Raw genomic sequence first — 21,610 nt, 5'->3', positions numbered from 1 at the left:
GACTGGATAGAGATAGGCTACCAACAGAGAGGCTATCGTGCGACACGACGAGGAATTCAGACTCAAGCGCGGTGAACCACCGCTGAAATTGTCATGGTGTTCTAAGGCAACAACTCACTCATAGCCTCTCCGAGGCACCCGGCCTACGCGGCTCGGGCGAATCTCGGGCGGGTACCTTACTTTACTCATGCTTTACCGTATACGTCAAGAACAACAACAATAATTGTGTAACGCGAAATCATTGATTTGTCATTTTAGGAGTTGTCTCTCTTTTGTGCTAAAAAGTAAGTGACATCAAAGTTTTCATGCGTTTTAAGAAATCTCTTTGCTAATCTTCCAGTACAGGTACTGTACCTAAGTGGGAAGGTTATGTTTTTAGTTTCCCTTTAATTTCACATTTCTTTGTCAAACACTTACATGTTTGTCTGAAGTATTTTACTCTATTTCCTTAGGACACTGAAATGGCTCGACCACCCCGTAGGCTGTTGCTACAAGCCTTTCAAAGTTTTTTGAACTCGTTCAAAAGGCATCAAACTAAACCAGTTTTAAAGGGGGAAGATAGTCTTGGAAACAAATACTTTGAATCGGTACCAACTGCTGCGTCAAATAGAACTAAGCCCCATAGGTATTATTTACCTAGGGCAGGCGAAGAGGATTTCCACCAGGAGTTACCAGCGGAGTGGGAGGCATGGCTCAGAGGTCGAAGGAAAGTACCTCCAACCCCAGAGGAGATTGCCCAAAATTATCAAACAATGCTGCAGACTAAAGAGAATGCCAGAAAACTTGCAGCTGAAAGTAAAGATTCAAAATTACTGGATAACCCTAGCAGCCCTCGAGGATATGAATCTTTTCCTAAATACGGAAGTGAATTTGAGGATATACCCGGAAGGTTTTTGGACAAGAAGGACTCAAAATCATGAGTCATTATCTGTTACCTGCTAGTACTACAGCGACTGGCACTCACATTGGTCAGTCAAGTATATGTTAATTATTACATTAGGACAGAAATAAAACATGTACATACTATTATTTTAAAATTATTCTTTACTTCCCAAGTAAAAGCAACAAAGAAATCATGAACACAAGTTGATTGAAAAAGTGTTCAATGCAATGCACCACAAGCTTGAGGTAAATAAACAATTTTGCAGAAAACTGAGCACTTCCTCCCTCAAAAAGCAAAGGAAAAAAAAATAAAAGCAATGGCACAGAAACATAATCCACAAAGGAACAAAAAACAAGTCACAGCCTCAGGTTTTGAATACCAGTAATATAAAATGCTCCACTGATGAGAGTTTATTTTAAGTCCTTTATGTTAACATAGACATAGCAAAACTGCTAGGCCATCAGTCTTCATCTCAAAAGTAATGATAATAATAATCCAAAAGAATATTTTTAAAAAGTAAAACCATAATTTTAGCTACTGGTAATTTCCTAAAAGCACATTCTACTTCCAGCTCAAAAAGTTCAATTTAGCATAACTTTTCAGGGGAATCTTAAAATTTACCACAAGACAAAAACAAAAGGTAGACACACAGTTCAGACCGACTAACTTTACTGCAACAATATTAGGATCGCTTAACTTTTAAGTTCAGGAAACACTTGTTTCTGTTGTGATACGTTTACCAACAGCACAAAAAGGGAAACCAATGATGCGTCACAGGTGAATAAATCCTCGATAAATTATGTAATAACATTCACACAAAACCCTTTCCTACAAAATTTTCAACCTCCTATTACTATACAGTTTTATACAGTGAAATTAATTCAAATTCCAATGAATACTATAGCCTAACAGAAAGTGAGATCAAGTAATATGACTATAAACAATCTCATCACAAAGAGGTGGCAAAAATTGTAAAAAGGAAAACCTTGAAATTAGGAACGTATGTTCATTTAAAAAAAATGAGTGTCAGTATTGCACATAATGTCATAGACTTAGATAAGTAACATCCTCCTGTACGCAGGTATGACTCACAAGGTTACTTAAAAAAAAAGTTAAAATCAAATTGTGACATTTTTTTTTGAAAGGGGTTTGCTTTCACATGCTATATATATCCCTCAACTTTAAAACTTAAAGGTAGACAGATAAAAAGATAAAGATTAGCAATTCAAGAAAAAAGTTAGCAAACCACTTGAAAAACTAGTGTGAAAAACTAGTGAATTCTCGTCATAATTTGAGAGAGATGGAATTCAGGCATCAGCTCTAGTACTGACTGTTTGATAGCGAAATTGATTATTTACTTGACGTCTCTGTTTAACAAATCCAATCACTAAAACTGCTACGAGAATCAAGGACAAAACCCCTGATGTAGCCAAAGCTGAAATAAGAACATACTCTCAGTAAACAGTTAGCATAGATAAATATTATATTAAGTGGATGATTAATTTACATACCGGAAATGGAGAGATCATTAAAGTCCTCAGATGAAAACATCAAATTGTAGTGGCATTCTTTTTCCCAATTCTCAGAAATTACAGGCTTTAACAAACTAATAAATTTGTCCAGTTCACACAGTTCTGAGCATCCATTCAACGTCAAGGGCCGGGCCGCGGATGAATTTTTGTAGAAAATCTGAAAGAAAGCAAATGCAAGGGATAGGATTGTTTAACTTTTAAGCACCTGACAATAAATTTTAAACAATAGTCTGTGACTTACTGCCACATAATAGTTGTCTTTGATTTTGCGCAGCTCAGCTAGCACTGTAGATGCATATGGGGGACAATGACGCTGAAATACCCCAAGGGTACTGAGAATATTTGCAATAGTTGTGTCATGAGCTGAATATATGTACATTTTGCGATTTGGCTCAAGAACACCGCTCTTCTTCTTTTGGAAATGTTCAATCCACTCTTTTACTAAGGGGCCTGTAACATTAATATTTTTAATATAGATACATAAGTTGATAAACTTGTTAGTGCTGTAATATCTTTACTAGGTATTAAAGCAGAAACTGATCTTACCTCCTTTTAGTCGTTGTAACTCAGTAGTATAGGCTGGAAGAGCAAAACTCCACTGCGCCAATGTTCTCAGTGGTTCAGGGTACACAGGTTTTGTCCATTCTGGTAGTGTCAGGTTTTTCAAACTCTGTCGCAAAATACAGGTATAAGTACAAAGTTATGAAAATAAATAAGAAAATCAAACAATTTACCTCTATGAACAAAGTGCTATGTATATATTCTGCATTTTCAATGGTCTTGACATCAGAACCAGTATGAATGGAAAGGTATTTGAAGAGAGCCTGATGTTCTTTCTCCAAAGCCCGGATCTCAGGCAGATTTCTTGCTTTGTTAAATTCAGCATCATAGCGTGGGCAGGATTTTTTCATGGCTAAAAGCTGTGTACAAGTCAATAATTTATGTAAAACATCATCAAAACTAACTGATTGGGAATAAATTTCAAAGAACTACAACACACATGATCTAGATGTTCCGGAATGGTATGAATTGGAATGGGTTGCCATTTGAGACCTGGCTCAAACATGCGAGAACCCCTTGGAGGAAAGAGTCCAGCTAAATTACTTTCTGCACTCATTAAAGTACGATCAACATCAGTACTCTGGACATACAAATCAGCTTTAGAATAATCATTCTTCAGCAGTGAAATATACCGCTGTCTCAACCACAGTCCTAGTTCGTAATGTTGTTGCATTCCCACCTAAAAAACAAAAAGAGACTTTTTTAATTTTAGTCACACCACAAGCAAAATACATCAAAAATAAGTAGTTTCCTCACTGTCGTAAGTTGGCCCCATCCTGTAGTCCAGTAGCTTGCATTACGATAAGGATCTAAGGGGTAAGGATTTACTGGAGTTCTATCTCCGTGGCGGAAGAGCTAGGGGATGTTAACACAAATAATAGAATTGCTTTTGGAAACAGACAATACACAGTACAGAAAAAAATCAAGGGCAAACTTACCACATTGACCATTACCAGCTCACTTTCATCATTTACTGATAAAGCACTGGAGAAACCCCAGCACAAAACAAGCAATATAGAACGTGTCCACAAAACACGCCGACCTCCCAAAAATTGTAGTTCCATTTTCAAGCCGTCCCTGCGTTGGTCCTTAACCTTCGGCTCGTACCCAAAGAGGTCCAGACCAGACTGAATGTCGGAAACAGTTCACCGCATCTGACAAAGACGAGGAAATACCACTGTCGCAAAATATGCTAGCTACTCCAGGGGTACCGAGAGAAAGCCCAGGAGGAGATAAACTATGGGTAAACAATCTCCTTTCATGGAAAACAGTAAACAGCTGGTTGACTGTCACCACTAAACGAACGAAGCGATCGGCGACGACGACGAGCCGAGGAGGAGCCGAAGCCGAGCCGAGCGGCGAAGGGAGAGGGAGGGGACGGGGAGGGGAGGGGAGAGATTTCGGTGGGCGGTCAACCAACCCACTGCGAGTTTTGAGTTTTGACAGTAAGTAAAATCAGATAAAGCCCGAAAATAAAAGAAAATGGAATGAGAGTGAATTATTGTACAAACATATCTTCGACCTTTCGAATAAGATAAACAAGAAAAAAATCGCTACGGTCGGGTGACGATTTTATTATACTTTAACTTGTCAAAAGTTGGCATAACCTTTTGTTATTGTTTACGTCGGCACAATAACAGAACAGATGTGTCTGCAAATTACAGGAGTATAACAGAAAGAATTAAGGGAATGAACACTTCTGCACGGAGACGCACTGCTAGCCCCCAGTACAAATTGCTTTCTGTTAATGTTGAGGAAAATTGTGAGTCCCTTTCGGACTCAGAAGATGATTTCGTGAGCGACACCGGTGAGTTAACCTGCACCGCATCACTAAGTCATTGCATGATTTAAGATGTGTCGATTTAGAGTCAAGTTCTGTATTTTTAATTCGCAACAACCAGCTGACATGATACATACTCTTCAATTCAATATCACATCACACACTACTATACTTATGAAAAACAGTGAAGAATATGCAAAACAGCGTTAAACCTTCTATTTATTTTAACAAATTTTAACAAGTTGATTTTAAACATAATTTATTTTAAAAGTAATTTATTACATAACAAAAGAAAATCAACATAAATGGTGTTTACAACCCCCTTGAAAAACTACTTACAGCCGGGCAGACACTTACACAATAGAGAATTGAATGATTTTTTCTTTACTGTTTGCAATGTAGTAATAATTTTGGTCTTTTGTATCATGAGAAAGGGCTACCCTCTCTCAATATGTTTGGACCAGTAAGGCTACTGTATGTTTTCGGACGCTAGGGCGCATAACCAAGTGTGCTTACGGAAGAACATTTCTGAGTTTTAACGTACAAACTTCCTTGAGGCACATGTTCTTTATGGCTGCAAATAATTTATACTGGTATGGCACATTTGTTTTTTTTTTCTAAAGAAATTTTTCTGGTTGTGAATGGACAGAATCAAAAATTTCCTTTTCAATCCAGGCAAGCTGCATTGCTGATTTCAGTGCTAATATGAGCCCGATGGATAGGTTTTTCAAAGCAGTCGTGTGGGGTAAAACTACTTTGCTAGCTACCACGGACCAAACATACTGTAAATAGACCCTTTTACATGTCTCCCACCGCCTTCTTCCTTTCTTTCCTTCTCTTTTCTCTTTCTTTTTCCCCCCTTTCCTTCTCCCTCTTTCCCTTCCTTTCTCCTCCCCTTCCCTCCCTTGCTATCACCCCTTTCCTCTCCTTCCACCTCCGCTTTCGGAATTTTGAGGTCTGTCAGCTGACCGACCTTGACCCTCGTTTGGGCGCCCCTGGCTTCGAGGAACCGACCCTCCAATTGGACGATGTCCGCAGTAGTCACTTTTGAGACCTTTGAAACCGAGGTGATGCCCTCAGTCATCCTAACGCCATCAAGCAACAGAAGTCTTTGGGCCACCCTGCCCCTGCAGGTGCAGGTGTAAGGGAGAGGCCGCGTTGACCGAACTCTCTATGTCGGTATGAGCGGGTAGGCGCCGTGCGGGTAGCCGCGCTGGCCGCCCATGGCGTACGGCTCTGCGGGCTTCGGCGAGGCGAGCGACACCCGGCAGCCCGCGTCGCCGCCGATGAGCTCGCTCATGAAGGAGATGTAGGTTATGGCGAGGCGCAGCGTCTCGATGCGCGACAGGCGCTTCTCGTAGGCGAAGGTCGGCACCTTTCGGCGCAGCTTGTCGAAGGCCTCGTTGAGGTTGTACATGCGGCGGCGCTCGCGGATATTGGCGGCGCGTCGCTGCGCCATGGTGGCCACGCGGCGCCGCGTCTTCTTGCTGCTGCTGGACGGCGTGGCGCCCGAGGCGCCCGAGCCCTGCGACCCGGGGCTGCTGAGCGACGTGGTGCTGCCGGCCTTGGGGGAGCCGTCGGCCAGCCCGCCGCCCAGCCCGCCACCCAGGCCGCCGCCGCCGCCGCGGCTTTCCAGCCCCACCGCGCCGACGGGAACGCCACCGAACCTAAGAGAAGGGCATTGGTTAAGCCGCGTGGCGTCTTAAGGGCCGTAACATGAATCGTGCTCTTTTTAGGGGTGGGCTTCCTGAAGTGCCACTCACGAGGACCCTCACCTTTGAGGCAGCATGCGGTGCGACTGCGGGCCGCCCGCCCCCCACAGGTCAGCGGGGAAGCCCGCGGCCAGCAGGTCGGCGGGGTGCGGGTGGTGGTAGGTGGGCGGATGGTGGTGGTGATGCTCCCACAGGGCGCCGTACGGAGCCAAGTCCCCGTAGCCGGCCACGCCGAGCTCGGCCGCGCTCAGTGCCTGCAAAATACAGCTTGGTTAACAAATTTACTTTCAAAACATACGAAACACAAATGATATCCGGCAACTTTATTATCCCCATGAGATTTTACCGACGGTTCCACATCGGGTGCTGTCAGGGAACAGAGGTTAAATTGAGTTCGCTCTGGGGAACTTTGACGCGCGGCGGCACGGCAAGACACGAAACAAGTAAACTATAGTCGTGTTCGGCCTCCTGTCAGGGTCAGGGTGGACCACCAGACCACCCGCCGATACGCTCTGCTCCACCCCCGTCCTTCCCGTCAAAGCAACTTCCAAGCTATATATCCAGCGATAAGAGCAGGCGATTGATGAAGGCAACTTGAACAAGAGTTAAGAGCGTCGAAATGCCTGAGAAGCAGAGAGTTTTCTCTGCCATACCACTAAAAACGGTAACGTCCCCTCCTTGCTATCTACAGAGCAGAGCGTATGTCATTTTGTTTGCAACGTTTGTATTAGGATTCATAGTATTTTTTTGCGAAATTTTGCAGATTTTCATTTTAAGTCTCTAACCCTGCTCATTAGTCAAAATTTTAATCTCAGATGACACAACACCTACAGTATAATTTCTAGAACTCTTAGCATTGGTGCAGGTGTACCCCGACGATGAACGTCCCGTGAGATGACGCGAAACGAAGGTGTTACACATAACAGATTTTAAAGGTGCTACCACTTCTACTGCTCAACTCTGTAAATGCACTAAAATTGCTCCAAATTGCTCATTGCGACTTTGTGTAGGCACAATTTCACTTGCGCCTCTAAAAAGGCATTGTAGCACCTTTTTTCCCGTGGCGTAAAAGAAAGCTCTGCCCTCTTGCGCGAGTCTCCGCGCTTGTTGGGCGCTCCGGGCGGGCCGCCGGCCTCGCACAGCTGCTCGGCGGGTCGGCCTACCCAGCGCGTAGCGGGCGCTATCGTGACCGTCGCCTCGCGAAACGTCACACACTGAAATGTTAACACTGATGTGGAAGGGGTGCATTCCCGAAAATGAAGGGGGTACCAAACTCACCGACATCATGTCCTTGTTGCTCGGCGCGGTGCTCAGAGTGTGCGGACCACCGCCATGGGTGCGACGCGACGGGGCTCTGGTGCTGCTCCCTTGGCCGCCTCCCGGCGGTCCTCGCCGTGGTCTCGACGCCGGTCGGGGTGGCCGATGGTCAGGGCGAGTCGGCGCGGGTCGCGGGTCGCGGTCGGGGGCGAGTCGCACTCGCGGCGCGTGCTCGTGCCGGGGAGTCCTCGGCGAGTGTGACGCGCCGTGATTCGGCCGAGGATGCTGCTGGGGTGGCTACTGTGGGGTGAGGCCGGCGGGGTGGGGGTGTCGCCCGGGGGTTGCGATACACTCAGCTCCGCACCTGCGGACGCGCGAGGCCGCAGCGCAACCCTCGGAGGCCCTGGGAGGGATGCGGTCGTCGTGTTCGTCCAGGTGAGAGGGAAGGTGCTGATGCGGAGTTTATAATATTGGAACGGGTTCTTTCTATATTGGTGTTATTTGGGGTTGGGTTGGGCGGAGCCCACGCTGCTCGCCCGGACTGTACCATTGATCCGGGGGCGGGCGGGGCCCCGTGGGGCGCCTGCGACTGTAGCGGCCCTTCCCGCCATGTGTTGCCAGCCGGGGTGGGTGCCATTGGCCGCGGAGGCGCCCCCGCCGACCAATGGCGCCGCGCCGACCCCTCTCCGCGCCCACCCCGCGCCACCCCGGGCTGAGCAGCCACTCTGCAAAGTGTCGCACATGCAGTTTTAGCTATGGTACCCCTTTGTGTACTGCAGTTTTAAGTGTAGGACACTATGCAGTGTACTTACAGGCCCCCTGTGTCCGACAAATAAAAGTGTCGCACTGCCTCCCATACAGAAAAAAGTAGCCTTAGGATGGCTAAGTCGGAGCCATTCTCGGCACATTCGGTGGGGGGGGGGGGGGGGGGGGGCGAGGGACCCGTAATCACTTTTCAGCTTTTGTGTAGCCGAGCCGTAGCCATAGCGAATGGCTCCGCGAAGGGAAACTTAGTGACGGAAATAGTCATTCAGCAGCGGCTTTTGGAGCCAAACATGAGACGGCATTTGGACAACCCGGAGTCATTGCCAAGTGGAGCCATTGGGAGGACATATCGGAGACACTTGAGAGCCATCTTGGAGCCAATTTAAAGCCTTCTAAAAGACAACCGGGAGCCAGCCTGGAGACAACGCGGGGGCGTCGAGGAGCCAAGCAGTAGTCAACCCCGTTTCAAAAAAATTTCGCGATAAAAACATTTGTGCCGTTTTTGGAGGCCGCAAATAAATCATATCCCCCATGCTTCTCTTATTCGGAGGACTTCGCAGATCCACGGAATGACTAACTAAATCGGTGAACTGGGCGGGCGGGTGCGGAACCTTATTCGAACTGCCGCGGCGAACTCCGGCACGCTATCCACTTTTTTTACAACACATTTGACCAAGCGGAGCACATAGTGTGGGTGATCGTTCTCCTGTACGCATTCGACCGTCAGGATCGTCTCTGCATTGTCATCTCTCACTTGCCATTCGCTCCGAGAATCCGTAATTCTGGTATCCAGTAGGCGTATTCAGGACCAAAACGGTGAAAAACATGTGGTTATACAAAGTAATATTTATTTACCCCTTGAATATCATGTTAGTTGTGAAATTACATCATTTGCCCTAGACCCCCAACGGTCGCTCCATATTTTAACACATCTGTCGAAAAACTACAGCTCCTGGACCAAAATAATGTTTTACGGGCAGGGTTCCAATTTTTCCCTAAAGTCTCTGTGAAATGTTCACCTGTAAAATTACAATATATTTTTTACAGTGCACGTAATTTGCCTATGCATCGTTCTGCCCTCACAGGCTCAGTGCATGGTTCGTGTACGTTATGTCACATTAAAACGACTGGGACGTCACAGTATTTGAACAACAGAACCAATCTGTAAAATTTCGTCGTTTTCCGGCGATACTCTCGAATCCGACCCTCCGTTGACATGACTCTTTTGAGTCCGCAGGGCCGCTATGTGTATGTCATGTGCGTTGTGGATACCCCCTCCCCCCTCCGGCATGTCTCAATAGGGTACTGGCGCGCGGTGTTTTGTGAAGTGTTCGTGCGATTATTGTAGGGGCCTGATAGCGGGAGCGGGGCCAGGCGGTGTACAGACGGGCCGGGCGTGCTCAGCCATGTCCGAGCAGAGCGCAGAGGAGGTCGCCGTCGTACAGTTGGACGGCGTCCTACACGACGCCCTCAACAACGCTCTTGACGACGCCCTCGACAACATCCTGCACGATGACCAGGACGCGGCCACGTCAACGTCATCCACGGCGACGGCCTGCGTGAGCACCGTCGCGGCGGCGTCAGGCGGCCTCGATGGCGCCGACAAACACCTCGGTCACCACCACCACGTCCACAACCTGCTTGTCGTCCAGCAGGGGGAGCTCCTCAACGACATGTCCGTGCTGGAGGGTGAGCCGTCGTAGCCGACCGCGCCTGCTCGGCAGTCCGATAGGTGCATGGCAGTTTCTTCTTTGTGAAGGTGGTGAAGGTCAACTCACCCCGCACTGCCCGCACGCATGGCTTATTTCGTGTTTGTACGTTGCGGTCACACCGCAAGTGAAGGTTGACGTTGACAGTGAAAGAGATCGAATCAAGAGACATTTGGAGCGTGCACATTTTAAGTAACTTCCGTTCCATTGCGGTTAATACCCCGCTTCGAAAGAAATCTCGGTATGCGTTTCTTGTGGCATGCCAAATTTGCATTTTTTAAGGTTTGAGTCCTACGTGGCTTGAAAGTACGTCGATGTTGCTCGCCAGAAATTACACTTCAACCCCAACCTTGTTACACCCCTCAATTGCTCTTAGTTTTCGTCGGTTTTGCAGTACTTAGCCCACGTCCGCCCGCGCCTCCCCCGCGATCAGCGTTCCCTCCGCGGCACTGACCTCCACTCTGACTTGTTTTAATAACAGCTGCTCGGCTTCATCAGGCGCGGCGGTGTCACTCCCCCTCCGCCCCGCCCCGCGCCTCCCCGCGCCTCCCCGCGCCTCCCCGCATATGCTTCTCGATATCAATATAGCATAACGCGTATAGCAGGAAGTCACCCCTCCCGCACCCCTCCACCCCGTCCAGCCGACCCCTCCCGCCGAGCCTGGCCGGCTATTTGTCATAAAATGGTTTATATTAGAACACTTGCAAAGGCGTGCCGAATGCTCGGGGTGGGGGTGGGGTCCGGGCGGCGGCGGAGTGGGGCCGGTCGGTAGGCGCCATCTAGGTTGCAACAATAACGCCCACGCTACAAAACGCCGTGCGCCGTGCGCGGCAGTCCGTCGTCGAGCATCCCCAGCCTCCGGCAGTGCGGCGTGGCGCGTTTAGGGGCCACTAGGCGCGTTGTGGCTTATTGGCGTTGGTGGGGCGAGCGTGCCCTTGCCGTGCTCGCGCGCCCATTGTCCATTGTGAGCCCCTCTGGGTCCAGGGGCACCCCGGCCGGGCCGGGCCGGGCCCCCGCCGGGTCCGGGGGGCGCGCACCCTCCCCTCCGCTCTACGCCACGTGGGCGGCCAGCGCTCCACTTGTAATGAGATGAGCGCGCAGATTAGCTCCCCGCCGCGCCTCGCCCCGCCCTGCCCCGCCACCCGGACCGCGCGAGGGGAGCGCGCGCGGCAGCGGACCGCGGGCTGTCATATCAAAGCCTTTGTTGTCCCTCTAATTGTTTGTCGCCACGTTAGTCGCGTTCCCGCTCCCCTCCCTCTCCCCCGACTTTACTTGACTTATTGTTCAGCTCATCGCGCGCGCGCGCGCGTCACAAAGTAACAAGAAGTCATCATAGTGATCCTCGAGGAATGCACACGTAACCTTGCCTTGATAACACTGCGCCTGCCGAACGACCGCGAACGCCTTTATCTTTGATGGGGCTGCGCTGCGCCTCTAGGTATCTGCGCCCCTAGGTATCTGTGTTGGTCCCCACCGGGCACAACAGCGCATCGCGGCGGGGTGACCCGGGAGGGAAGGCAGGGCGAGTGGGCGGGGCAGCAAGTGAGAGAACAGGCGAGGCGGAGGGTGGAGGCGGGGAACTTCTTGTCGAAGGGCGAGCTCGCCTCGATAGAGTCTCCCCTTTTCTGTCAGAATTGCGCGAAAATCCTGTCGCGCGCGCCGCTTTCTTTCTGCAAAGCTTTGGTGATGGATGCGGAGAGGGACCGCCCAGTGACTGTGACTGACCGAGGTGAGGCTGCTGGCGATGCGCCGCCCGTCCTCCGCTCAGCTGGCCGGCACCGCCGTGACGCCGCGCTAACAAGCAGTAAGCAGTGTGACCGCACCCCGCACCCTCCCGCGTCGTTTAAAACATATTACGCGCCTGTGGGGAGGGGAGGGGGAGGCGGCGACATTCCCTGCCCGATGTTCAACCCCACACGGCAAGAAATGTGATGGTTCTGAGAGCTTGTACATCTTCGCTGATGTTCGCCTTACTGCGAATGTCACAGTTCTGCTAGGTACACGCACTGGTATAACAAGTGTGCACCTTTGTACTCTTTAAGTATGCTTTTCACTAATTAGCAAACTTCATGATGTTTAAACATAAAGCACCACTTCATAGTGTGCAAAGTCTGCACACTTGGTTACACACTGTACTTAGTAATACTACAGAAAAATCATACCAGGTGTCAAAAGTTGCACACCAGACGTTGTGCAGTTATGCGTGGACGTTTCAGAAGTGTACGGGATGTCGAGTTTAAATTCGACACCAGGAATGTGCAAAGTTTGTCCTACAAAACCCCTGAAAGTAGGCAGCCCACAGTAAATCGCCCGCCAGGCGGACTTAAAACCGCGCCTGAATGGTAGCTATGCATGCGCAGGCTACAATACCTATTCACTCCAAGGGGGCAAAACGTCCACGCTCTGTATCACTCACGCCTATCACTCCACTATATTGATTCATATCGCTCCTCTAGTCATTCAATGGGCGTTCGCATAACTCTTCAAGAGTGATTTTGGTCGAGATGACTAACAATTCCAATTCAGCCATGTTCTTGTGGATAAGACTCACGAGCTAAAAATTTGTTCCGTCGTTGCTTAGTTTTCTTGTATTTACTTTATGTTTTCTAACGAGTTTAAATCCGGATCAGTGTCTTTGGATGATGCTACTTTATCGGAAAGGGGGGGGGGGGTGCAACTTCAGGAGTGGTAACTCTGAAAATGTAAGTTCATATTTTCCTAACAATAATTGCGGACATTTTCAAACTGAGATTTTCACAACGACTGTGTCGGTCAGACCTGCGCCAGCCGTCAGAGTGGCTGAGCAGTGTGGTGCGGCGTGAGGGCGTACCGAGCTGGCTGCTGGGGGCGGCCCGCCACCGGGCGGGGGGCGGAGCGAGGAGGAGCCAGCACGGGGTGAGGGTGAGGATGGCGTCAGCTTGCATGGCCCCCGCCCCGCCCCACGTCGATACTAGAGGGGCGTGCGCCGCTGCGCCAGCGCTGTGGAGGCATGTTTTCAGGAAGAGGTAAAAAGCTCCGATTCGTGCCGTAAAGCCTTGGGCGCTGCGCTGCATGTATGTGTGTACGTGTGTCCGTGCGTGAAGGCTACACCGAGACCCCAGGACATGACGTCCTGCAGAGGCCGTTGTCTGTCTACGATACGTACGCCCACTTAGCTAGCTCTTCCATGTGTATGTATGAGGGGTCGTCCGGAAAGAACGTCAGTCAAACGCCGTTACGGAATTACCTGGCTCAGCCAGGCAAGCTGTCGTGGCGCCTGCTAGGTAGGCAACATCCTACTAGCAGTGCATGCGTGTACTGCGGGCTGGCCTACCACGAGACTCGCAGGCGCCGTGCTCCTGTAATTTAGCGATTAATCTTGAGAGAAACGGACGTACTTTCTGGTCGACGCTAAGGTGGCAGGCCCAAAAGGGCGTTCGCACCGGGTGCGGGGCGCGGTATGTAAGGTCCGGCTAGGAGGACGATGGAACGTGGGTTCGCCTGCCTAGGTACAGGGTTTTTGTGCCACGCACTGCCTACCTTTTAGGCGGCTCACTAAAGACCCCCCAAGTGGTATCACTACCCCCCCCCCCATTACCACGTGTGGTTTGCGCGATACCTTTTCAGGACTGATTCAAAAGGAATAATTTATTTATCCCAGGGAAGGACACAATTTCGATTTTATCGGAAACATTTGTATTATTTTCTTGAGATAATTTGTGGCAGCTCAGATACAATTTAACAATCTCCAAGTTAATTGTCCCTAACTATTTAGTGTTATTATAATCTTACCCGGTCTTTACAAGCTATAGCGACATTCCACAATCGCTTGGTCTTTGAAACTGTCAAGGCAACAACAAAGCAGTCATCGACTTCGCTTATAGTCTTCTAGATGCGTAGGCGTTCCCCGTGCAACTTCCAGTTACCCGCAAGTGTGTACTTATTGTAGTACAAGGCAAGGTCAAGTCCTCCCTTGTCGTCTTCCTTGTTTCGCCTTGTTTGTACTAAGAATATACGCTTGGCTGGGTTTGCAATGTGTCGGCGTGCTGCTTCTGGAATGCGTCCGCCTGAGTTCAAGCATATTGACACTTTACTGATTTTGGTGGTAGGTCTCCTCTACTCAAGTGTCCCCAGAGACTTGAGCGTGCCCCGTCCCGTGCCCGCGCCGCGCTCGCCCTGTCGCGGCGTTGCACCTGCTCCGCCTGCTCCGCCTCTTTTGTTACGCCGCCGTTCCGGTTCCGCCCCCGTGAGCAAATCGGCCGTTGCGTCCGACTGTTCTGTTGGTGCATCAGAGCCGTGCTTATGGCCTTTCGCAGTCTCTGGAGCCGTTCTTTTGGGGACGAGAAAGAAAATGTTTGGTGTCGTTGGAATGGGGAACTATGGAATGGAGAGGGGGTATGAATCGTATGAAAACCAAAATGTTCAAATAATGAACAGTAGTGAGACTGCAAAAAGGCCACGCGGCTGGTGGGCCTGAGCCCTGAGCCCTGAGTGCGGGACGCAGATAATTGTACCAAACCATAACAGGAGATTGTGTCTTTTTTTAACTTCTGGGGCACTGGGAAGTAATCAGCGGGCAGATAGGTGGTCTGATCAGCGATCAGCTGATGAGCGGACTGATCTGATCTGACCAGCTGTGGCAGGCGCCTCTCCCCCGCGCCTGCTCGGGGTGTACGTTACGCCGCCCGTTCACGGCTCATTAGCCGATTGCGGCGCGTGGCGGCCGGCCGAACCCGACACCCCGGCGCGGGCTCAGCTCCGCACTGCTCCGCACCTGCACTGCCTATCTGGACCGCAAGCGAGACAAGTGCTTTTGGCGCGTCGCGACTCGGCCCGGTAGTGTGATGTCTCCCGTATGTCCCCCATAACATACTTTTAAAAGTTAAAACTGCATGCAGCCGTTCGGGCGGGCTTGCCCATGGTTCGTCATGACGGCCTCTTACGAGTAAGCAGTAGGCAAAGCGTCCACACGCCTGCATCCGGTACGAAACATTCCGGGGTCTGTCTGCGGGGCACCCTGGCCCTGCATTAGCTGTGTGGGCTGTAGGGCTGTAGTAACTAATATTCGGTTTCCTTTGCAACAGGCTTCGTCAGAAGGTTCTACATTAGCTGATTTTGAAAAATCTCAATCAAGAATCGATCTTGAAAGCAGAGGTGACAAATTTAAGACTAAGGCCGTATTTATAAACGTTTGTTTTGCAATCCGGTTGTCTAGGTCTAGCAGTTTAGAGGAGGGGAGGAGAGGGAGGGTGGCGCAGGTGGAGGCCTAGTATTGTTGGCTGGAGTCGGGGCCGTCGGGGCACGGAAGCGAGGTCCACCGAGGGCGCCTCTGCCCGCGTATTTTTGCCCCCGCCGTAGAGTTGGGCAACTTATTTAACACCCAAGCCTCTCGTTGAGGCTGAGGTGCTCGGGGGCCTGGACTAGTCCCGGCGTGCCGGCGTGCCCCTCTCCTCCGGCACGCTTCTTTCTCTCTCTTCTGGCCAGATGCCGTTCGCTGCCGTACCGAGAGCCGCCGTGGCGGCCGCGGCCGCCTGGCTGCACCTCAGTCCCCCCGCCCAGCCCCGCGCCACGCCGCGGGTCGCGGCCAGCCGCCCGGTCGGCCCGGCAGCAGACAGACAGTCCAGTTGTAGCCGAGCAGGCCGGCCAGGTGGTGCGCGGAGCCAAGCCGTCATCAGTGCGTCCCATGAGCGGCCGCGACCTCAAGCCCGTCCCCAGGAACTAGCAGCGCCATGGCGTCCGGCGGCACCGCCGCGGCCTCCAGCCCCACCGTGGAGTGTGAGTGGAGCTCGTCCAGCCCGACCAGGCCACGGACTTGCACAAGCAAAGGGGAAAATGGGTCATCGAACCTCTGTCGGGGCGCACAGCGGCCTCGGCGCTCAGCGTGCGAGTCTCGTGGGAAGGAGTGTTGTGGGCTGTGCAAACGGTTTGCTATCACCGCTGTATGTTCTCCTGCTCGCCGGCGACGGGGCGACGGCCGCCGTACGGAGTGCGATTGCCCCGCAAAACCCTTGCCGGCGTACCTCGGCTGGCCTGCCTGCTTATCTGTGCCAGTGTTCGCCTCTTTCTGTTTGCTGACACGGACCATTATTTTGGCAGCCGCCCCCAGGCCCGCCCGGCCCCGCTCGGCGCGGCCGCTCCGTTCCGTTGTTTAGCCTACTTTCGATGGCGTGCAAGCGCCGAAAACCGTAGAATGGGGAATAGCGATGAATTAATGCGCCTGTTAAATGGCGCCAGCGGCAGCGGCCCGCGGGGGCAGCAGCAGCTCGCCCGCATCGTGCTTGAACGGCTTGTCGGGTTTTCTAGGCCGCCTCAGCTTTTCGCTCGCGGATGAGGGCAGCCGACTGATTCCGAAGAGCGCTCCTATACCTTCCGTATAGCTCTATCCTTGTCGCACTCATGGGGTAGCTCCCCTTGAGCGCTCTTCGGAATCAGTTTGCAGGTGGGTTGTGGCCCTGACGCACGCTGTACAGTGCCGCGAGCCGCGAGGGCGAGGGGGTCCGCAAGAGCTGCGTGCACGGCGCAGCCGCGCGGCGCCGCGTCGTCGCGAGTGCCAAGGCGCTCACAAGCCGCGCACAGCGCTGCCCCGCCGCGGCCCCCCGCCGACAGCCGACACAGACAGTCGCCGCCGCCGCTCGCTTTTCATTTCCGACGCACTCGGACCCCCGCTTGCCTCTCCTCTCTGTGTAAGTGAAGTTGCGCAAGCTACGCCATGCAGCAGTGGGCAATGACTGCTCCATCATTCGGTGGCGCCGCGCCTTTGATCCGCGTGAGAACAAAGAATAATCCATAACCTCTCTCGGCGGCCGCGGCGCGCGGATGACCCGGGCTGACTTGGCAGGACAGTCGTCGGGTCGCGGTCGCAGTCGGTCGGGCCGGCCGGCGCGCCCCCGAGCCAAAACAAACAGGCTCGCTGCGCCGGCCGGCCCCCGCCAGGCCAGACCCCGTGGCGTGCCGCCGCGTTCAAGTTTAAGGTCAGGAGGCGGCAGGCGGAGCTCGTCTTTTACGTAACCGCGCCCGAACCGCTCTGCCCCTGCTCTTCCCGCCCGGTCCAGCTCCATGACCTTAAAAACTACTACACCAGAGATAGTCGGCTTACTTGCGGTAATTTGAAACGGGGAGAGGCGGGAGAATATAATCAGATTAACGCGCGCCGAGTCTCGCGTGACCATCCGTATGGTCGCAATCTATCGCTGTGAATAGATATAATCCCCGTTTTGAAAGACCTACTCCCTTTGCGTCTTGCTTTCCTCTAAAGTCTACTAGAGCCCTGTATGTAGGCTTAATAGGGCTCTAGACTATCTCTAGTCCCTCAACCCTCCCTCGGCGCTGCGGGTAGTCCACCCGGCGATGCTCACGCGCGCAGCGGCCTGCCTACCCGAGGGTTGCCCGGGGCCCGGGGGCGGAGCTGCTGGCTGCTGGCCCCACTGGCTCCGGGCGCGCTGCCAGCCTCGGCTGCCCCGGCTGCCGTGCCTTGATGGCCGTGCCTTGTTGCGCAACGCGGTGTCCGGCCGCCGTGTTTGTACTGATAAGTCGCTGGGTGTCACGTCTGGCCCGGCGACGCCCCGCCCTGCAAAAGAAAACGACAAGCCAATGATATCCTTGCAGAGCCAGTTATCCTGCTCATTTATTGTGATTTTGGCTGTTCCTGCTCGCGCGCCCTGGCACGGTGAGCCGAGAGGTTGTCGGGGTCTGGGTAGATCGTTCATCCTCAGTACGCAGGACTTTGAGTCGGGGTAGCCGGCCCTCCTCCCGTCCCAACCAGGTGGCCCACCTCACGCTCCTACCAGAGGCTGACAGGAAACTAGTTTTGTGGCGGAGAATGGGAGGAGTCAAGGCTGCATACCTTCGTCAGTTAATAGTGGTTACGAAACAGGCGGAGGGAGTGAGACTCCCCGACCTAACATGCTCCGGCTCCACACCGACTGACTGTGATCTGGATATTTAGAGTTTTTTTTTGGACGGTCAGGCAGGGTGCACTTTTGCCGCTCTTAAAAATGTTTCCTTCTAGGAAAAAATACCAGGTGCCTGATTAACCCCGCGCATGCTGGAGTGCGGTTGCCTACTCGCTGGCCCTAATCCGTCCGTGAGGGGTCATCCAGAAAGTACGTCCGTCATTCACCGTTACGAGTCTGCCACGTTCAGCCGATGCAAGCTCTCGTAGCGCCTGATGAGTAGGCAACGTCTTTCCTACAGTGCAAGCGTGTACTGCGGGGTGGCCTACCCTGAGTCTCGCAGGCGCCGACCTTCCGTTATTTGCCGAATGAATCTGAGTAAAAACAGACGTACAACTTGACTTCTTCTGAAGTTTAATACATTTGAAGTAAATTGCTTTGAAAAAAAATTACAGTACCCGTCTTTCACAAAGATACTGGTACTTTTCCAATTCTGGTGCGTAACGCACGGTGGCGCGAGAAGCTCGGGCAGGTGCCACCCTCCCTGCCTGAGGTATATCGTGTACTGCGGGATGGCATACCGTTAATCGCGCTGGCGTCAGGCTGTCGAAATTTGACGACGGAATCTGAGAAAAACGGATCTACTTTCTGGACAATCCCTTTTGCAGTCCCGCAATACTGTGTGGTAGTCTGAACCAGGCCTGAACCGGCCTCTCTTGCACTCGGGTCGGGCCTTTTGCATAACGCTGCGCTCGGCGACCCTACGGACCGGAGGCCGCCAGTAGTCTCTTGGCCCGGCTGCGCCTCCCCATTCCAAATGCGATTGCGCAACACACGGATGGGAGCTCGCAGAGCCATGGCAGAGCGCCGCTGGAGGACGAGATGGTCTCGGTGCCGCGTGCCCGCCGCGTGCGGCCACCTCGACGGCTAATCGGCACGGCGGCGACACCCAATACCCCTGGGACCCCGCGGATCCCGCGGATCCCGCGGTACCCCGCGGGGGCGGCTCCCGGGGGGTGCTTGTGGCGCTTGCCCCGGGAGCGTTGGGGGCGAGGGCGAGGGCGAATGGGGGCCGGGGGCGGCGGCGGCGCATCAGGTGGGAGGGGGCGGCGGCGCGGATCAATACCCTTGCCCTGCTGGTGGGGGGGAGGGGCGCACAGCGTCTAATAGAGCGTCGCCAGCAGCCAGCCTCTGCACCTCTCGCGGTGCTCGTGTGTGCGGCCGGTGCAGCTGGAGCAGGACCCTCATGTGCGCCGCCGTGAGCCCCGCTAGCGGGCCGCTCGAACCTCTGCTCATGGCTCACGGGCTGACCGGGGGTGAGTTTGCAAGCAGGGCCAGCGCCGTGGGGCGACCGTAGGGCGGCCGTAGGGCGGCCGTAGGCCACTACCGCTATGCCAACCGCACCATAGGGCCACCATATGGTCCACGGCTGGGCGGGCCGACCCACCGACAGTCCCCATTTTGGTCTCTTTCTTGGCGTCCTCCTACAGATTTAATGTGTAAGATCTGAACGAGGGTAGGGGATGCGAGGGGATGGGCGATTTGAGCGAAGGCAATGAAATGCAACAAGCTGGTGCTACGCCGGGGATCTGGGCGGGGCGGCCCTAGGCGGTAGCCACTAAGTAGGACCGTTGTACTGCTGCTCCGTGGATCGCGGGAACCTCGGCGAAACAATCATCTCGCTGTTCTGATGTCTTCAGCCTGATGTGGCTGCCCTTAGGCCAGGCTATGGTAGGCTAGGGGAAGTCGCCAGTCTGATGAGACTCGGTAAAGTAGGCAACCCGCTCCCTTTTTGTCAACACGGTGGCTCTGCCCTACCCCATGAGATCCGGAAACTTTTTGCAGTGATACTGTATCGAATGCAGGTGTGTGGTCTGCGGGCAGGCAGATAGGCAACCACAAACGCGGATGTCCAAGAGTCACACTTCAGCGCTCTCCTCCACAAGTGGCGTGCCCTCGGGCGTGCCCATCAGGCGGAGGCGGTCGATTAAACACACGCGTGCCTGCTTTCCCATGATTTACCATTTACCCCAGGATTTGGTCAAGTCGCACACCTTGCCAGTATTTTCCGAAATAGGACATACACATTAAAAAATATTTGCATCCACTTTTATAAAGTAATAAGTGTCAAAATCTCCCTTTAGTACAATTCATGTACAATGTGAAGAAAAAATTGCTCCAACCAATGTGTATTCTTTTGCTCTCTTCTACTCTTGCTTGAACCTAACACACCTAATTTGGACCTTTACTTCTGATCTGTTCCAGACAAGAAAGCTGGGGAGGGTGGTGGATACATCAACATGGATGCAGGCGGTACTCCCCAACAGCTGTTGAAGGGTTTCAGCCCCCTATTGGTGCTTACTGAAGTAGTGGGATTGGTGCTTGTTACACTTGTAGCTGTTTGGTGTGGACAGAAAGGATTTGCCTGGACAAGCAACCCTGATCTAGAATTCAACTGGCACCCTCTTCTCATGGTAATAGCATTAATATTTTTGAATGGCAATGGTGAGTACACATTTTCATCAAACTATACTAATGGTCATGAAGCATAATTATACCTAAAATAATTTGACATTTCTATGTCTGCTGCAGCAATCCTCACATTCAGAGTTCTGCGCAACAACCGCAAAGTTCTTTTGAAATACATCCATGGGGGAATTCAACTCTTCACTCTACCATTGATTGTGATTGGGTTGGTTGCTGTGTTTGATTCGCACAATCTCCACAAGCCCACTCCTACACCAAATCTATACTCCCTACACAGTTGGATTGGACTTGGTGCTGTAATCATGTTCTTTTCCCAGGTAAACATTGATGTTTCAATTTAATTTCTTTGTGAGTACACCTTTAAAAAAAATAACATAATTGTTACATTATTACTACCGCCTTTATTTTTACAGTATGTGGTTGGTCTCACTGCTTTCCTCTTCCCTGGACTAAGTGCAGAGTATAGATCTTTTATTCTTCCATATCATGTCTTTAATGGTATTGCAATACTTGCTTTGTCTGTTGGAGCATCTTTGATTGGATTAAATGAGAAAGCTTTTTTTGCCATGTAAGTATTATTTCATGTTTATTCATTCATGGTTTTCTCTTAAGTAATGTTTTGCCAACTGTAAAGTGATGTTAAGGTCAGGAAAATGACAAAGTTTATCTTATATTGTTTTTGAATTTTATCTTTCAGACCAAATTACGGAGCATTGCCTGGTGAAGCAGTACTTATTAACATGATAGGTGTTGTAATGGTTGTGTTTGCATTACTTGTTGGGCTTCTTGTTACCAAAGCAGAGTACAAACGCACTCCACTTCCTGAAGATGGATCTCCATTGCTTGCTGCTGCTTCTCGGCAATAAAATGACTCACAATCTTTACCACAGATTTGTGCAGCAATCATTTTGGGCAGTTGTTTATTTTCCTGTAGTTATTTTAATGACTGCTCATTCTTACAAGAAAATGCATAAGTGAATAGTTTGACTGTTGAATGACATAATGTTATTATTTAAATATTTGTCAGTATATAAGGAAGAGAATGAAACATGG

General features: G+C 51.6%; 4 protein-coding genes across 9 annotated transcripts; 2 read left to right on the top strand and 2 right to left on the bottom strand.

Moving 5' to 3' along the window:
• The first annotated feature begins 119 nt into the window (after nt 1-119).
• Nucleotides 120-1,029, top strand: LOC113204577 (NADH dehydrogenase [ubiquinone] 1 alpha subcomplex assembly factor 2). 2 transcript variants are annotated; one of them, XM_026419790.2, is made up of 2 exons: nt 120-284; nt 453-1,029. In XM_026419790.2, exon 2 carries the CDS (start codon nt 462-464, stop codon nt 918-920), a length of 459 nt encoding a protein of 152 aa, XP_026275575.1. In that variant the 5' UTR covers nt 120-284; nt 453-461; the 3' UTR covers nt 921-1,029. The 2 variants fall into 2 exon arrangements, with proteins under 2 accessions (XP_026275575.1, XP_026275576.1); XM_026419791.2 differs by having other exon boundaries at nt 139-345.
• LOC113204573 (prostatic acid phosphatase) lies at nt 1,022-4,302 on the bottom strand. The gene is made up of 8 exons (XM_026419786.2): nt 3,915-4,302; nt 3,733-3,831; nt 3,416-3,655; nt 3,150-3,335; nt 2,962-3,085; nt 2,657-2,865; nt 2,395-2,572; nt 1,022-2,318 (listed from the first exon to the last, which is right to left on the bottom strand). Exons 1-8 carry the CDS (start codon nt 4,038-4,040, stop codon nt 2,191-2,193), a joined length of 1,290 nt encoding a protein of 429 aa, XP_026275571.1. The 5' UTR covers nt 4,041-4,302; the 3' UTR covers nt 1,022-2,190.
• Nucleotides 4,303-4,621: 319 nt separating this feature from the next.
• On the top strand, nt 4,622-21,465 carry LOC127748948 (transmembrane ascorbate-dependent reductase CYB561-like). Of its 5 annotated transcripts, none has more exons than XM_052264804.1 (5): nt 4,622-4,783; nt 20,336-20,575; nt 20,663-20,874; nt 20,971-21,125; nt 21,255-21,465. In XM_052264804.1, the coding sequence occupies exons 1-5, from the start codon at nt 4,666-4,668 to the stop codon at nt 21,421-21,423; spliced, it is 894 nt and encodes a 297-aa protein (XP_052120764.1). In that variant the 5' UTR covers nt 4,622-4,665; the 3' UTR covers nt 21,424-21,465. The 5 variants fall into 5 exon arrangements, with proteins under 5 accessions (XP_052120764.1, XP_052120763.1, XP_052120765.1 ...); XM_052264803.1 differs by lacking the exon at nt 4,622-4,783 and adding an exon at nt 9,869-10,179; XM_052264805.1 differs by lacking the exon at nt 4,622-4,783 and adding an exon at nt 11,871-12,003.
• LOC113204575 (twist-related protein 1-like) lies at nt 4,845-8,189 on the bottom strand. Its single transcript, XM_026419789.2, has 3 exons — nt 7,747-8,189; nt 6,532-6,722; nt 4,845-6,423 (listed from the first exon to the last, which is right to left on the bottom strand). The coding sequence occupies exons 1-3, from the start codon at nt 7,753-7,755 to the stop codon at nt 5,928-5,930; spliced, it is 696 nt and encodes a 231-aa protein (XP_026275574.1). The 5' UTR covers nt 7,756-8,189; the 3' UTR covers nt 4,845-5,927.
• Nucleotides 21,466-21,610: the final 145 nt, after the last annotated feature.

This window comes from Frankliniella occidentalis, unplaced genomic scaffold (assembly GCF_000697945.3).
Source record: "Frankliniella occidentalis isolate FOCC.00 unplaced genomic scaffold, Focc_3.1 Scaffold21, whole genome shotgun sequence".
NCBI lineage: Eukaryota > Metazoa > Arthropoda > Insecta > Thysanoptera > Thripidae > Frankliniella > Frankliniella occidentalis.
The sequence above is the reverse complement of the archived record's forward strand: the minus strand, read 5'-3'. Positions and strand labels throughout refer to the sequence as shown.

Excerpts from the sequence above, each read along its gene's own strand:
- LOC113204577 (XM_026419790.2), top strand. The coding sequence starts at position 462 with ATGGCTCGACCACCCCGTAGGCTGTTGCTACAAGCCTTTCAAAGTTTT.
- LOC113204573 (XM_026419786.2), bottom strand. The coding sequence starts at position 4,040 with ATGGAACTACAATTTTTGGGAGGTCGGCGTGTTTTGTGGACACGTTCT. Across the intron at positions 3,832-3,914 it reads AGCTGGTAATGGTCAATGTG|CTCTTCCGCCACGGAGATAG; the intron begins GTAAGTTTGCCC and ends AACATCCCCTAG. Across the intron at positions 3,086-3,149 it reads ATAGCACTTTGTTCATAGAG|AGTTTGAAAAACCTGACACT; the intron begins GTAAATTGTTTG and ends ATTTTGCGACAG.
- LOC113204575 (XM_026419789.2), bottom strand. Across the intron at positions 6,424-6,531 it reads CACCGCATGCTGCCTCAAAG|GTTCGGTGGCGTTCCCGTCG; the intron begins GTGAGGGTCCTC and ends CCCTTCTCTTAG.
- LOC127748948 (XM_052264803.1), top strand. The coding sequence starts at position 9,897 with ATGTCCGAGCAGAGCGCAGAGGAGGTCGCCGTCGTACAGTTGGACGGC. Across the intron at positions 10,180-20,335 it reads CGACATGTCCGTGCTGGAGG|ACAAGAAAGCTGGGGAGGGT; the intron begins GTGAGCCGTCGT and ends GATCTGTTCCAG. Across the intron at positions 20,875-20,970 it reads TAATCATGTTCTTTTCCCAG|TATGTGGTTGGTCTCACTGC; the intron begins GTAAACATTGAT and ends TTATTTTTACAG.